This window comes from Balaenoptera acutorostrata, chromosome 3 (genome assembly GCF_949987535.1).
Source record: "Balaenoptera acutorostrata chromosome 3, mBalAcu1.1, whole genome shotgun sequence".
In the NCBI taxonomy this organism is placed as follows: Eukaryota; Metazoa; Chordata; class Mammalia; order Artiodactyla; family Balaenopteridae; genus Balaenoptera; species Balaenoptera acutorostrata.
The window spans coordinates 70233851-70250735 of record NC_080066.1 but is presented as its reverse complement, the minus strand read 5'-3'; the positions used below and the strand labels follow the sequence as shown (position 1 = coordinate 70250735).

General features: G+C 37.6%; 1 protein-coding gene across 11 annotated transcripts in view; it reads right to left on the bottom strand.

Moving 5' to 3' along the window:
• AAGAB (alpha and gamma adaptin binding protein) overlaps nt 1–16885 on the bottom strand; it is a 96672-nt gene that overhangs the window by 50846 nt on the left and 28941 nt on the right. For all 11 annotated transcript variants that reach the window (XR_009007593.1, XR_009007594.1, XR_003623409.2 and 8 more), the window contains exons 2-5: nt 16094–16284; nt 15860–15956; nt 15420–15509; nt 4859–4942 (exon numbers count right to left, since the gene is read on the bottom strand). Coding sequence is in view for 1 of the 11 variants with exons in the window: in XM_007166069.3 (XP_007166131.1) it covers nt 4859–4942; nt 15420–15509; nt 15860–15956; nt 16094–16284 (462 nt within the window). In the remaining 10 variants the exon portion in view is untranslated. The remainder of the gene's footprint in view (nt 1–4858; nt 4943–15419; nt 15510–15859; nt 15957–16093; nt 16285–16885) is intronic.

Sequence of the window (16885 nt, the reverse complement as noted above, 5' to 3'; positions counted from 1 at the left end):
GAGATGTAAGAGGGAAGAGATATGGGAACATATGTATATGTATAACTGATTCACTTTGTTATAAAGCAGAAACTAACACACCATTGTAAAGCAATTATACTCCAATAAAGATGTTAAAAAAAATGTAACAAGAAACAAGGAAGGATGCTACATAATGATAAAAGGATCAATCCTAGAAGAAGATATAACAATTATAAATATATATGCACCCAACATAGGAGCACCTCAATACATAAGGCAAATGCTAACAGCTATAAAAGAGGAAATTGACAGTAACACAATAATAGTGGGCGACTTTAACACCTCACTTACACCAATGGACATATTATCCAAACAGAAAATTAATAAGGAAACATAAGCTTTAAATGACACAATAGACCAGATAGATTTAATTAATATTTATAGGACATCCCATCCAAAAACAGCAGATTACACTTTCTTCTCAAGTGCACACGGAACATTCTCCAGGACAGATCACATCCTGGGTCACAAATCAAGCTTTGGTAAATTTAAGAAAGGTGAAATCATATCATCTTTTTCAACCACAACGCTAGGAGATTAGAAATAAATTACAGAGAAAAAAACCATAAAAAACACAAACACATGGAGGTTAAACAATACATTACTAAACAACCAAGAGATCACTGAAGAAATCAAAGAGGAAATCAAAAAATACCTAGAGACAAATGACAATGAAAACACGACGATACAAAATCTATGGGATGCAGCAACAGCAGATCAAAGACGGATGTTTATGGCAATACAATCCTACCTCAAGAAACAAGAAAAATCTCAAACAAACAATCTAACCTTACACCTAAAGGGACTAGAGAGAGAACAAACAAAACCCAAAGTTACTAGAAGGAAAGAAATCATAAAGATCAGAGCAAAAATAAATGAAATAGAAACAAAGAAAACAATAGCAAAGATCAGTAACCTAAAAGCTGGTTCTTTGAGAAGATAAACAAAATTTATAAACCTTTAGCCAGACTCATCAAGAAAGAGAGGGAGAGGACTCAAATCAATAAAACTAGAAATGAAAAAGAAGAAGTTACAACGGGCACCGCAGAAATACAAAGCATCCTAAGAGACTACTACAAGCAACTCTATGCCAATAAATTGGACAACCTGGAAGAAATGGACAAATTCTTAGAAAGGTATAATCTTTCAAAACTGAACCAGGAAGAAATAGAAAATATGAACAGACCAATCACAAGTAATGAAATTGAAGCTGTGATTAAAAATCTTCCAACAAACAAAAGTCCAGGACCAGATGGCTTCACAGGTGAATTCTATCAAACATTTAGAGAAAAGCTAACACCCATCCTTCTCAAACTCTTCCCAAAAATTGCAGAGGAAGGAACACTCCCAAACTCATTCTATGAGGCCACCATCACCCTGATACCCAAACCAGACAAAGATACTACAAAAAAAGAAAATTACAGACCAATATCACTGATGAATATAGATGCAAAAATCCTCAACAAAATACTAGCACACAGAATCCAACAACACATTAAAAGGATCATACACCATGATCAAGTGGGATTTATCCCAGGGATGCAAGGACTCTTCAATATACGCAAATCAATCAATGTGATACACCATATTAACAAATTAAAGAATAAAAACCATACGGTCATCTCAATAGATGCAGAAAAAGCTTTTGACAAAAATCAACACCCATTTATGATAAAAACTCTCCAGAAAGTGGGCATAGAGGGAACCTACCTCAACATAATAAAAATCATATACGACAAACCCACAGCAAACATCATTCTCAATGGTGAAAAACTGAAAGCATTTCCTCTAAGATCAGGAACAAGACAACGATGTCCACTCTCACCACTATTATTCAACATAGTTTTGGAAGTCCTAGCCATGGCAATCAGAGAAGAAAAAGAAATAAAAGGAATCCAAATCAGAAAAGAAGAAGTAAAACTGTCACTGTTTTCAGATGACATGATACTATATATAGAGTATCCTAAAGATGCCACCAGAAAACTACTAGAGCTAATCAATGAATCTGGTAAAGTTGCAGGATAGAAAATTAATGCACAGAAATCTCTTGCATTCCTATATACTAACAACGAAAGAACAGAAAGAGAAATTAAGGAAACAATCCCATTCACCACTGCAACAAAAAGAATAAAATACCTAGGAATAAACCTACCTAAGGAGGTAAACGACCTGTACTCAGAAAACTATAAGACAATGATGAAAGAAATCAAAGATGACACCAACAGATGGAGAGATATACCATGTTCTCGGATTGGAAGAATCATTACTGTGAAAATGACTATACTACCCAACGCAATCTACAGACTCAGTGCAATCCCTATCAATTTACCAATGGCATTTTTTACAGAACTAGAACAAAAAATCTTAAAATTTGTATGGAGACACAAAAGACCCCGAATAGCCAAAGCAATCTTGAGAGAAAAGAACGGAGCTGGAGGAATCAGACTCCCTGACTTCAAACTATACTACGAAGTTACAGTAATCAAGACAATATGGTATCAACACAAAAACAGAAATATAGATCAATGGAACAGGATAGAAAGCCCAGAGATAAACTCACACACCTATGATCAACTAATCTATGACAAAGGAGGCAAGGATATACAACGGAGAAAAGACAGCCTGTTCAATAAGTGCTGCTGGGAAAACTGGACAGCTACATGTAAAAGAATGAAATTAGAACACTCCCTAACACCATACACAAAAATAAACTCAAAATGGATTAGAGCACCGGACACTATAAAACTCTTAGAGGATAACATAGGAAGAACACTCTTTGATATAAATCACAGCAAGATCTTTTTAATCCACCTCCTAGAGTAATGGAAATAAAACCAGAAATAAACAAATGGGACCTAATGAAACTTAAAAGCTTTTGCACAGCAAAGGAAAGTATAAACAAGATGAAAAGACAACCCTCAGGATGGGAGAAAATATTTGCAAATGAAGCAACGGACAAAGGATTAATCTCCAAAATATATAAACAGCTCATGGTACTTAATATCACAAACCACCCAATCCAAAAATGGGCAGAAGACCTAAATAGACATTTCTCCAAAGAAGACATACAGATGGCCAAGAGGCACATGAAAAGCTGCTCAACATCACTAATTATTAGAGAAATGCATATCAAAACTACAATGAGGTATCACCTCACACCTGTTAGAATGGGCTTCACGAGAAAATCTACAAACAACAAATGCTGGAGAGGGTGTGGAGAAAAGGGAACCCTCTTGCACTGTTGGTGGGAATGTAAAGTGATACAGCCACTATGGAGATCAGTATGGAGGTTCCTTAAAAAACTAAAAATAGAATTACCATATGACCCAGCAATCCCACTACTGGGCATATACACTGGGAAAACCATAATTCAAAAAGACACATGCGGGCTTCCCTGGTGGCACAGTGGTTGAGAGTCTGCCTGCCAATGCAGGGTACACGGGTTCGAGCCCTGGTCTGGGAAGATCCCACATGCCGCAGAGCAACTAGGCCCGTGTGCCACAACTACTGAGTCTGCGTGTCTGGAGCCTGTGCTCCGCAACAAGAGGCCGCGACAGTGAGAGGCCCGTGCACCACGATGAAGAGTGGCCCCCGCTTGCCACAGCTAGAGAAAGCCCTCGCACAGAAACGAAGACCCAACACAGTCATAAATAAATAAATAAATAAATAAATTTATATATTAAAAAAAAAGACACGTGCACCCCAATGTTCACTGCAGCACTATTTACAATAACCAGGTCATGAAAGCAACGTAAATGCCCATCGACAGAAGAATGGATAAAGAAGATGTGGTACATATATACAATGGAATATTACTCAGCCATAGAAAGGAACAAAATCGAGTCATTTGTAGAGATGTGGATGGACCTAGAGACTGTCATACAGAGTGAAGTAAGTCGGAAAGAGAAAAACAAATATCGTATATTAATGCATATATGTGGAATCTAGAAAAATGGTACAGATGAACCGGTTTACAAGGCAGAAATAGAGACACAGATGTAGAGGACACACGTATGGACGGACACCAAGGGGGAAAGCGGGGGGTGGGGGATGAATTGGGAGATTGGGATTGATCTATATACACTAATATGCATAAAATAGATAACTAGTAAGAACCTGCTATATAAAAAATAAAAGAAAATTCAAAAGAAAAGAAATCTCTAATGACTCACCACTTCCTATCAGAAAAAGCCCAGATTCTCCTGCCTCGAATACAGGCCTCTCTCCTATGCTATCTCCAACTGCTAGGTGAGAGACTCCTAGTGACCCTAGAACATACAACCATTATTCTTGATGCCATGCTTCCTCTACTGTTTGCCACTCTCCCACTTCACCAACCCAAATCTAGACCATCCTGTGAAGACGACTGCCAAGACCCGCTTTTGCCTTGAAACTCTCTCTCTGTACTCAAGCCCATAGTAAAGGCCACATCTCTGGCCTCTCTGCCTTTGCTACTTGCATCAGTCATTCTGTGCTCGTCAAAGACTGCCTTGCACAGTTACATAGCATTTTAAAAGTGTACACTTTGATTCCTCAGCTGGATTATGAGCTCCTTAAGGCTAGGATTTATGTTTTACAATTTTGGGGGTATTTCTCAAAGCCAAAGACAATGCCAGGCATATTATAGGCAAGTTCTAAATTCTTGTTAACTATTAAACATATATCTTAAATTCTTAGAAATGTTTCTTTTGGCTCTCTCTTCAACTGGGGACTTAAACTTGAACAAATCCACAGATTTCATATAATCCTAATGCTTCCACATATAACCAAATAATTTCAAACTTACAAGGAACAGGAGGAAAAAGCTCCTCAGGACTTTTAGTCCCAAGTTACTTACCATTCTTCATCACTACATTGGACCAGACATTGGCATTCAAGGCTTGAACAATTCGCTTTACTCCTGTAGATTCTGGGAAGTCATCTAATCAGGGAGGAAAAATATATATATTTATACACTCACTTATACATACACATATATATATACACACTTATCCCTAAATATTCACGAGGGAATAGCTCTAGGACCCCCCCTCCCCACTGTGGATACCAAAATCTGCAGATGCTCAAGCTCCTTATATAAAATGGCATAGTATTCGTATATAATCTACCCACATCATCCCATTTTTTTTTCCTCCCATATACTTTAAATCATCTCTTAAATACTTAAAATACCCAATACTATTTAAATTTTTTGCAATTTTCTGGAATTTTTCTTCCAAATATTTTCAGTCTGCTGTTGGTTGAATCCATGGAGGCAGAACCCTTGGATACAGAGGGCTGACCGTATATGTATATACAGCCCACAAGCCACATTTTTAAACAACTGTGGCTTAATTATCTTGCTCATTTAGTTGTTACTTCACATTGTAACTTAAGTAAAAAAGGGAAAAAATTAAGGAAATACAAAGCTTAGAGCTCCTGATAAGAATATTCTAGAAACTGGAGAGCAATCAAGATGGCGGAGGAGTAAGACGTGGAGCTCACCTCCTTCAACAAATACATCAAAAATATATCTACAGGGGCTTCCCTGGTGGCACAGTGGTTGAGAATCTGCCTGCCAATGCAGGGGACACGGGTTCACGCCCTGGTCTGGGAAGATCCCACATGCTGCGGAGCAATTAGGCCCGTGAGCCACAACTACTGAGCCTGCGCGTCTGGAACCTGTGCCCCGCAACAAGAGAGGCCGCGACAGTGAGAGGCCCGCACACCGTGATGAAGAGGGGCCCCCGCTCGCCGCAACTAGAGAAAGCCCTTGCACAGAAACGAAGACCCAACACAGCCAAAAATAAATAAATAATTAAAAAAAAATATATATATATATATCTACAGGTGGAATGATTCTCACAGAACAACTACTGAACACTGGCAGAAGACCTCAGACTTCTGAAAGGACAAGAAAATCTCCATGTTACTGCGTAGGACAAAAGAAGAAGAAAAAAAAGAGAAAGAAAGGAATCAGGACAGGACCTGAACCCCTGGGAGGGAGCTGTGAAAGAGGAAAGGTTCCCACACCCTAGGAAGTCCCCTCATTGGCAGGGAGATCAGCCAGGATAGAGGGGGAGCTTCGGAGCCTTGGAGGAAAGTGCAGCAACTAGCTGCAGAAGGCAAAATGGAGGGAGACCTACACAGTCAGTCAGTATGGCCACCCTACACTCCCCAGCCTGAGACATGCATCCGTCGGTGCAGGCGGGGGCTGGGTGCTGGAGCTTTGGAGGTCAAACCCAGGGAGAGGAATGGGGTTGGCTGCATGGAGATAGCCTGAAGGAGCTGGAGTGTGGTACGGCCACAACCAAGGGTGTACATGGAAGAAGACTGGGCCCGCCATAGAGGTAAGGTGCCACTGTTGGGGGGCATGCAAGGGGAGGGGCAGGACCGCTTTAGGAGCCTCTTTCCCCATGCGCATGGTATCACGTGACAGGACACAGCCTACACGAGCTGAGGGCAGGCATGAGCCGCCACAACCACTGAGAGATCCAGGAGCAGGCGCCAATTGCTGCCCCCACCATTGTGGGATCCAGAAGCACACATGAGCCGCCGCCATGGGCCCTGGGAGTGGGCACCAGCCACCACTGCCATTGCTGGCTGTTATCCCCTTGATAGGGAGCGCACAAGAGCTGCAGCATCTGCACACCCCCTACCAAGGGGCTAACAGCCAGCACATGCTGAGGAAAGATGCAGAAGGCATCCATATGAAAAGCAGCCCTTGCACCAAAAACATTAAACCCACACAAGCTACACAGGGATGCTCCTGCATATAAATAGCCTTCCAAGATCACAGTAAGTAACTGTTTTTCCTAAACTCACAGAGTAAGAGAAATATACATGAAATGAAAAAGCAGAGAAACCACTCCCAGTTAAAAGACCAAGAGAATCCCCCTAAAAGAATAAACAATGAAACAGACCTCTTCAGTGTAATACACACTGAGTTCAAAAAGGAGGTAATGAAAATACCAAAGGAATTAAGAAAGGCTATCAAAAGAAATGCAGAGTACTGTAAAAAGAAACTAGAAACTATAAGAAGGAGCCAAGAAAAATTAGAAAATTCATTTCCCGAGATTAAAGCTGAGCTAAAGGCAATGACTAGCAGAATGAATAATGCAGAAGAACGAATAAGTGACCTGGAAGATAAAATAATGAAAATCACCCAATCAGAACAGCAGACAGAAAGCCAAATGAAAAAAAAATGAAAACAATATAAAAAGACCCACGGGATAATATAAAGCATGCCACTCTATGCATAACAGGGATTCCAGAAGGAGAAGAAAGAGAAAAGGAGATTGAAAAGGTATTTGAAGAAATTATGCCTGAAAATTTCCCAAACCTAAAAAAGGAAACAGTTATCCAGATACAGAAAGCACAGAAGGTCACGAACAAAATGAACCCAAACAGACCTACACCAAGACATATTACAATCGAAATGGCAGAAGTTAAACATAAAGAGAGGATTCTAAAGGCAGCAAGAGAAAAACAAAGAGTTAATTACAAGGGAACCCCCATAAGGCTATCAGCTGATTTCTCTACAGAAGCACCACAGGCCAGAAGGGAGTAGAAAAACATATTCAAAATCTTGAAAGGGAAAAATCTGCAATCTACAATGCTCTGCCCAGCAAGATTATCATTTAGAATAGAAGGAGAGATAAAGAATTTGTCAGACAAGCAAAAATTAAAAGAATACAGCGATACTAAACTTAACCTAAAAGAAATATTCAAAGGTCTTCTCTAATTTGAAAAGAAGCAAGAAGATATAGGAAAGAGGAAATCACAACTGGAAAGTAAATCACTTAAATAAGCCAGTATATACAGATGGAAAAAAATTTTTTTTAATCAAATTGTGAAAGAGATGATAAACACAAGGAACAGCAAAAGGATAAACATAAAGATATAAAAGAAGACATCAAAATCATAAAATGTGGGGGAGGAGAGTAAGAAAATGTAGATTCTTTTTTTTAGAATGCATTTGAGCCTATATGACTGTCAGTCTAAAGCAAGCAGATATAGTAAGGAGTTAACATACTTGAAAAACAGGGTATGGGCTTCCCTGGTGGCGCAGTGGTTGAGAATCTGCCTGCCAATGCAGGGCACACGGGTTCGAGCCCTGGTCTGGGAAGATCCCACATGCCACGGAGCAACTAAGCCCGTGAGCCACAACTACTGAGCCTGCGCGTCTGGAGCCTGTGCTCCGCAACAAGAGAGGCCGCGACAGTGAGAGGCCCGCGCACCGCAATGAAGAGTGGCCCCTGCTCGCCACAGCTGGAGAAAGCCCTCACACAGAAACGAAGACCCAACACAGCCAAAAATAAATAAATAAATAAATAAATTTATTTAAAAAAAAAAAAAAGAAAAACAGGGTAACCACAAATCAAAAACATACAATAGATTCACAAAAACCAAAAAGAAGAGAACACAAGCATAAAATAAAAGAAAATCATCAAACCCCAAAATGAAAAACAAAAAAGAAAAAGAAAGGGACAAACAAGAAACACAGCATCAACTGGAAAACAAGGTTTAAAATGCCAATAAATACATATTTATCAATAATTACCTTAAACGTCAATGGACTAAATGCTCCAATCAAAAGACAGAGTGGCAGACTGGATAAAAAACAAGAAAGTACAATATGCTGCCTACAAGGCACCCACTTTAGGGCAAAGGACACACACAGATTGAAAGTGAGGGGATGGAAAAAAGACATATCATGCAAACGGAAATGACAAGAGAGTGAGGGTCACAATACTCATGTCAGACAAAATAGACTTTAAAAGAAAGGCAATAAAGAAAGATAAAGAAGGACACTATATAATGACAAAAGGATCAATAAAAGGAGAGGATTTTCACTCGTCAACATATATGCACCTAATACAGGAAAACCCAAATACATGAAACAAATACTAACAGACATAAAAGGAGAAATTGATGGGAATATAATAATAGTAGGCGACTTTAACACCCCACCCAAATCAATGGACAGATCTTCTAGACAAAATCAATAAGGCAACAGATATCCTAAATTATACAATAGAACAGTTAGACTTAATTGATATTTTCAGGACATCATATTCAAAAAACCCAGAATACACATTCTTTTCAAGTGCACATGTAATATTCTCTAGGACTGATGACATACTGGGGCACAAAACAATAGAGCCAGATTCACCACAAAGAAAAGAGAGAGAACCCAAAATAGAAAAAAACTATCAATATAAAAAAAAAAAGAAAGAAAAAAAATCAATAAAATGAAGAGCTGGTTCTTTGAAAGGGTAAACAAAATTGACAAACTTTTCTTTGTGGTGAGTAGCTAGACTCACCACAAAGAAAAGAGAGAGAACCCAAATAAACAAAATAAGAAATGAAAAAGGAGAAATATCAACCAAGACTGCAGAAATACAGAACAACCATAAGAGAATACTATGAACAATTATATGCCAACAAATTCAACAACCTAGAAGAAATGAACAAGTTTCTAGAAACATACAGCCCATCGAAATTTAATCAAGAAGAAATATAACAGACAATTTGAAAAGACCTATCATTAGAAGTGAAATTGAATCTGTAATTAAAAGAAAGAAAGAAAAAAAAAACTCCCTACAAACAAAAATCCAGGACCAGATGGGCTTCACAGGTGAATTTTACCAAACATACAAAGAACTTTTACCAATCCTCAAACTCTTCCAAAGGACTGAAGAGGAGGGAACACTCCCGAAGACATTCTATGAAGCCACTATCACCCTGACACCAAAACCAGACAAAGATACCACGAAAAAAGAAAACTACAGGCCAGTATCTTTGAGGAATATAGAAGCAAAAATTCTCAACAAAGTATTAGCAAACTGAATGCAACAAAATATTTAAAAGATCATACACCATGACCAAGTGGGATTCATCCTAAGTTCGTAAGGATGGTTCAACGTATGCAAATCAATCAATGTGATACACCACATCAACAAAAGAAAAGACAAAAACCACATGATCATCTCAATAGATGCAGAAAAACCACGTGACAAAATCAACATCCATTAATGATAAAAACTCCTACCAAAGTGGGCATAAAGGGAACACATCTCAACACAATAAAAGTTACTTATGACAAACCCACAGCCAATATACTCAATGATGAAAAGCTGAAATCCTTCCCTCTAAAATCTGGAACAAGGATGCCCAGTCTCACCACTTCTATTCAACATAATATTGGAAGTCCTAGCCACAGCAATCAGATACGAAAAAGAAAATGTATCCAAATTGGAAGGTAAGAGATAAAATTGTCACTATATGCAGATGACATGATACTATATATAGCAAACCCTAAGAACTCCACACAAAAACTACTAGATATAATAAATGAATTCAGCAAAGTAGCAGGATACAAGATTAACATTCAGAAATCAGTTGCATTCCTTTACACTAACAATGAAATATCAGAAAGGGAATGTAAAAAAAAATTCCTTTTAAAATTGCACCACAAAAAAAAAAAAAAACCTAGGACTAAACCTTACCAAGGAGGTGAAAGACTTATACGCTGAGAACTATAAAACATTAATAAAGGAAATAAAAGAGGATTCAAAGCGATGGAAAGATATCCCATGCTCTTGGATAAATTAATATTATTAACATGGCGATACTACCCAAAGCAATTTACAGATTTAATGTGATCCCTATCAAATTACCCATGACATTTTTCACAGAACTAGAACAAATAATCCAAAACCTTATTATGGAACCATAAAAGACCCAGAATTGCTAGAGCAATCCTGAGGAAAGGCAACAAAGCAGGAGGCATAACTCTCCCAGACTTCAGAAAATACTAAAAAGCTACAGTAATCAAAACAGTGTGGTATTGGTACAAAAACAGGCATACGGATCAATGAAACAGAACAGAGAGCATAGAAATGAACCCACACAACTATGGTCAATTAATCTTTGACAAACAAGGCAAGAATATACAATGGAGAAAAGACATTCGCTTCAGCAAATAGTACGGGGAAAGTTGGACAGCTGCATACAAATCAATGAAGTTAGAACACACCCTCACACCTCACACAAAAATAAACTCAAAATGGCTTAAAGACTTAAATGTAAGACATGACACCATAAAACTCCTAGAAGAGAACATAGGCAAAACATTCTCTGACATAAATTGTACCAATGTTTTCTTAGGTCAGTCTCCCAAGGCAATAGAAATAAAAACAAAATTAAATAAATGAGACCTAATCAAACTTACAAGCTTTTGCACAGCAAAGGAAACCATAGAAAAAATGAAAAGACAACCTACGGAATGGGAGAAAATATTTGCAAATGATGCAAGAGACAAGGGCTTAATCTCCAAAATATATAAACAGTTCGTACAACTCAACAACAAAAAAACAAACAACCCAATCGAAAATGAGCAGAAGACCTAAACAGACATTTCTCCAAAGAAGACATACAGATAGCCAGTAGGCACATGAAAAGATGCTCAACATCACCAATTATTAGAGAAATGCAAATCAAAACTACAATGAGGTATCACCTCACACCAGTCAGAATGGCCATCATTAAAAACTCTACAAATAACAAATGCTGGAGAGGATGTGGAGAAAAGGGAACCCTCCTACACTGCTGGTGGGAATGTAAGTTGGTACAGCTACTACGGAAAACAGTATGTAGGTCCCTCAGAAAACTAAAAATAGAATTACTATATGATCCAGCAATCCCACTCCTGGGAATATACCTGGACAAAACTATAATTCAAAAAGATATATGCACCCCTATGTTCACAGCAGCACTGTTCACAATAGCCAAAACATGGAAACAACCTAAATGTCCATCAACAGATGAATGGATAAAGAAGATGTGGTACATATATACAATGGAATACCACTCAGACATAAAAAAGAACGAAATAATGCCATTTGCAGCAACATGGATGCAACTACAGATTATCATACTAAATGAAGTAAATCAGAAAGAGAAAGACAAATACTACATGATATCATTTACATGCGGAATCTAAAATATGGCAGAGATTTCCCTGGTGGTGCAACAGTTAAGAATCTGCCTGCCCATGCAGGTGACATGGGTTCGAGCCCTGGTCCGGGAAGATCCCACATGCCACAGAGCAACTAAGCCCGTGCACCCCAACTACTGAGCCTGCGCTCTAGAGCCCGCAAGCCACAACTACTGAAGCCTGTGCTCCACAACTACTGAAGCCCACACGCCTAGAGCCCGTACTCTGCAACAAGAGAAGCCACCACAATGAGAAGCCCGCACACCACAATGAAGAGTAGCCCCAACTCGCCACAACTAGAGAAAGCCCACGCACAGCAATGAAGACCCAACACAGCCAAAAAAAATAATTTATAAAAATAAAAAAAATTTAAAAATAAAATATGGCACAAATGAACCTATCTACAAAACAGAAACTGACTCATAGACATACAGAACAGACTTGTGGTTGACAAAGGGGCACAGGGGTAGGGGAGGGATGGACTGGGAGTTTGGGGTTAGTAGATGCAAACCATTACTACAGAATGAACAAACAACAAGGTCCTACTGTATAGCACAGGGAACTATATTCAATATCCTGAGATATTTTCCATAATGGAAAAGAATATAAAAAAGAATGTATATATATATATGTATATATACATGTATAACTGAATCACTTTGCTGTACAGCAGAAATTAACACAACATTGTAAATCAACTATACTTCAATTTGAAAAAAGAATATTCTAGAAACTAAAACAAATAAATACACAGTATGAAAGGTTTATACAGTAAAGTCAACCCCATTACCTCATGAATGGAATCCACTCATATTCTCCTGAAAATGTTAGGTTTCCATCAATTACGCAACTTAATTAGTTTAGTATGGGTACTATTTTGCTTCTGGACTTTAATTGATACTACTCAAAATAACAGGGCAGTAATCCCAGTTAGTATACCAATAATAACGTGGTATTCTTAGCTACAATGTATCAATAGATATGAGCGTGTGCAAAGGAAATGGAAATCCTTCAGCTAATGAGTATTGTAAGACTACATATGGAAAATAACAGCAGAAATAGTTTTCATGTGGTTTAAAGAGAAAAGTCTCCTAAGAGTTTACGGAGCACAGTCCATATAGATCCTGTCTCTAGTGGCCTGGCCCAGTCCTGGGTGTTTTAAAAGGAAGAGCACAGAATTAGAAGTCAGAAGATCTTAATTGTGAACCCAGGCTCTATAACTTATTAGCTATTCGATTAAGGGCAAATCACTCATGCTATTCTCAAACAAAAGTGGGGATGACACCACTATGTACACCTCTCCCATAGAAAAGATGCACTGGAACTAATAATTTACTGGTGTAACCTTCCCCTCTAGACTGAAAACTCTTTGAAGGCAGGAGTCATGTCCACTGAGTTCTCACTACCTATTCTCACTACCTAAACTAACATGGTGCCTGAAAGACACAGTAACTCATGAACTGATGAATCATTTAAAGAATACCATCCTACCAACCTAACAGAAATATGCGAAGGGTTAAACTGAAAATACTCTACAAAGATGAGTTTATCACCATCAGTGTTTAAATGAAGAAATAAAAGCTATGTTTATCTTAACTATGAATGATTCAATTCTTGAAAGAATAACTAATACTTCAGATGATATAACCAGGAACCAAAAATATGATCTGAAATAAAGAGCTAGAATCAATAAGTTGAATTTAATACAAAGAAGCATAAAGTCTCATATTGATGTTTGAATAACACATGCCAATAAAGGACGAGGGTATATGGCTTGGGAACAGTTTGCGTTAAAACATTCTAGGAAGGTTTTAGTTAACTTACATAAAGATGATATGTTGAAATCTATTTTAAGGTTAAGCTGAATTAGGGAATTCCCTGGCACTCCAGTGGTAAGGACTCCACATTCTCACTGCCATGGTTTGATCCCTGGTTGGGAAACTAAGATCCCACAAGCTGTGTGGCATGGCCAAAAAAGAAAAAAGAGTCTTATATACAAGACACAAAATCATAATAAAGGAACAAGATTGAATAATTTAAAATAAAAGATTAAGCTGAATTAATACAAGAACACTATTCAGACAGGGGCAAGGAGAAGCACAGTGGTATAAAGGAGCAGAGATTCCAAAATAAAAACAGATAAAATAAATGACTCAAATGTTGACCCTCAAGGACAACAGGAAGAAGAGAACATTCTAGTGCCAGAAGTAAGGAATCACACACATGCTCACATACACAAAACAGGAACAAGTTTAAGGAGTCCTAGAAAAACATGGAAGAGAAATTATACTTATTAATTTTCAATATTCTTAAAAATGTACAGGGAGAAAAATCAGCCTTTTTCTTTCATTTTTGTCCTCTTCTTCTCAGGCAGTGCTTTATTCCTGAAGGTAACAACATTTGCAAAACTTCTAAATAAGCCAGGATATAGAAAAGTGTTTCTTAATTTCTTTTTTAAAAAAATATAGGTTTCACGTAATGATTACTTTTAGCCTCTCTATGCACTTTAATTCATGTTGGTTGCCCTACTTAGAACGTCTTTTACAACAACTGGCACCTTGCTACCAGTCCTATAAGTCCAGTACCTTCTCCATTTCTTCCCCATGGAGCGGCTGACATGTGAGATTTCATGTACCAATGCGTTCTCTGAACTTCTGAAGATAAATAACCTCTTTGGTCTCTGAAACACCATAACACCAATATACATATTTTTTATAATACTTACGATGTTCCACTTGGTAATTCAATTATTTGTATACCTGTTTCATCTCTTATACCAGATTATAAGGTTTTGGTGGGCCAAAACCCATCTTATCTTGGTAGATTCCACAGCAGCTAGCATAGTTGTACTTGGAAGACAAGATGAGAAGAGGAATGTGGGAAGGGGCAAAAAGAGGGGGAATAAATAGAAGGTCCAAAGTATAGTAAAGACAGGTAAGTGCAGAGTTACCCCGGGGGTGCGCATTCTGGGCCTATTTGTGGTTTCAAATATCCAGAAGACATACAAATAGTATTGACATGTTCCCTAGGGTTCCTGGGAATTCAACCTCAGGTTACTAGGAATTCAAAATAAGAAACATAAACTTTAACTATTTATGAATATAGATCAAACCCTCCTTTTTTGGCAGCAGAGAAAGGATAAGAGACTGAGGAAATGACTAAGATTTAAGGTAGAAATCTCTACCTTTATCCATAAGAAAAACAAACATTTCAAAAGTCCTAAAATGGGTGGTAAAACCAAATAAATGGATTATTCAATTAACAGACCGCATCAATGGATTCTGCACAAATCTTTTCAAAGAGCTAGTGAAAAATGTGTTTTGAATATCACTTTGATTCTTCTTCCTTCCCTGAATTAAAATAATCGCTCATATCTGAATCCAAATGCCATGCTTTCTCCTGACACATAAATACTTACCATCCTCCTCAGGCAACTCTTCTGGACTAAGTTCTACTAATTCAAAGCCATGTTTGATACACCACTCTTGAGCCTTCTGTCGGTTTACACCTAAAATAACACACAAAAGATTCTTTATAAGCAAAAATAAAATAAAACATGAATATTGCTGCAATACTCTCCACAATCTCAAAGTGTTACCTTTCATGTCAATGTTATTCTAAAGGCATACAAAATAAATTAATATAAGGAAAATGATTTCTCAAACCCCAAGTGTCCGTTCTTAAAAAGTAAAATGTAAATATTGCAAGATTCCAAAGAGAAATAGCTGAAAATATTTTTGTAAGGTAATAAAATCACACAAGATATACTGTTCTAAGTTAAGGAAACCAATGTATTGTTTACCAAGGAATGGCAAATGTAACGTACGTACCACCTACAATCCCACTGGAGTTCCTTACCATTTTCAGACACTCTATCGCAAACCAAGATCATCACCTCAGGTAACCATGCTTCTGCCAGTGGAAGCCAGGAGGAAACACTATCGAGACCAGATTTCTAGAGGGAGGAGAAAGAAACATAGAAACAAAAACAGAAAAAGAGACATTAAGAGAACTCACAGAAAATGCAAGGTTAAAAAAAACAAAAGCACAAAATAATTTCTTATTCAAGGTCCATGGAAAACAGAATCTTACTTGTGTGCTGTCAAAGTAAACCACAAATGCTTGGACAGACTCTGCAATCTCTGCAGTGATGAGAAATTTGTTTGGCACCACACACAGATTGATATCTGCTGAATAGTATTTATTATCAATGGTCCAGGGATAAAACCTCACGGCATCGTTGGCAGTCACTTCCACAATAAGATCTTCTGTTCCAAGGATATCTAAATAAATGACACAATATTACCATGGAAAGTACAAAACCAATATACAATGGTCAATTTTCTCACTAAGATACCAGATTAATAATTCTCTTTATGCAAGGATTTCAAAGGGCCTCTGATTAACTAGGATATTTTCCTTCTCTGATCTTTTGATTATAAAAGTAATGGTGACATAATTTAATTCAATTAATTGGCTTTTTTCTTTAAGAACATAAAAACTATGGTGACTAGATTAGATAGTAATAGAGAACAAAACAGTCATCTAACCAAATACCCAGTAAAGAGCAAGCAGAAGAGAAAGAAAACCAGCTACATTTATTTTATTGCTTACATATTTCATGGAAGCTGGAAGACTGTGAGAATAGTCAAGAATTTGTAACTATTTTGTACTTACTGCAAGCTAAAAGGAAGATAGCAGCAAAGCTAAACCAGTAACAAAACGGTTACACACAGTCCCTGGGCCAAATGTTGACACATTAATTCAACTAATGAAATAAAAGAATGGATACTGATAAATGACCCCATTCCATTTATATATATTCAGCCTTCTTCAGATTCTGTGAAAGCCAACTCAAATTCTTGTTGACAAAGACACTTCTGG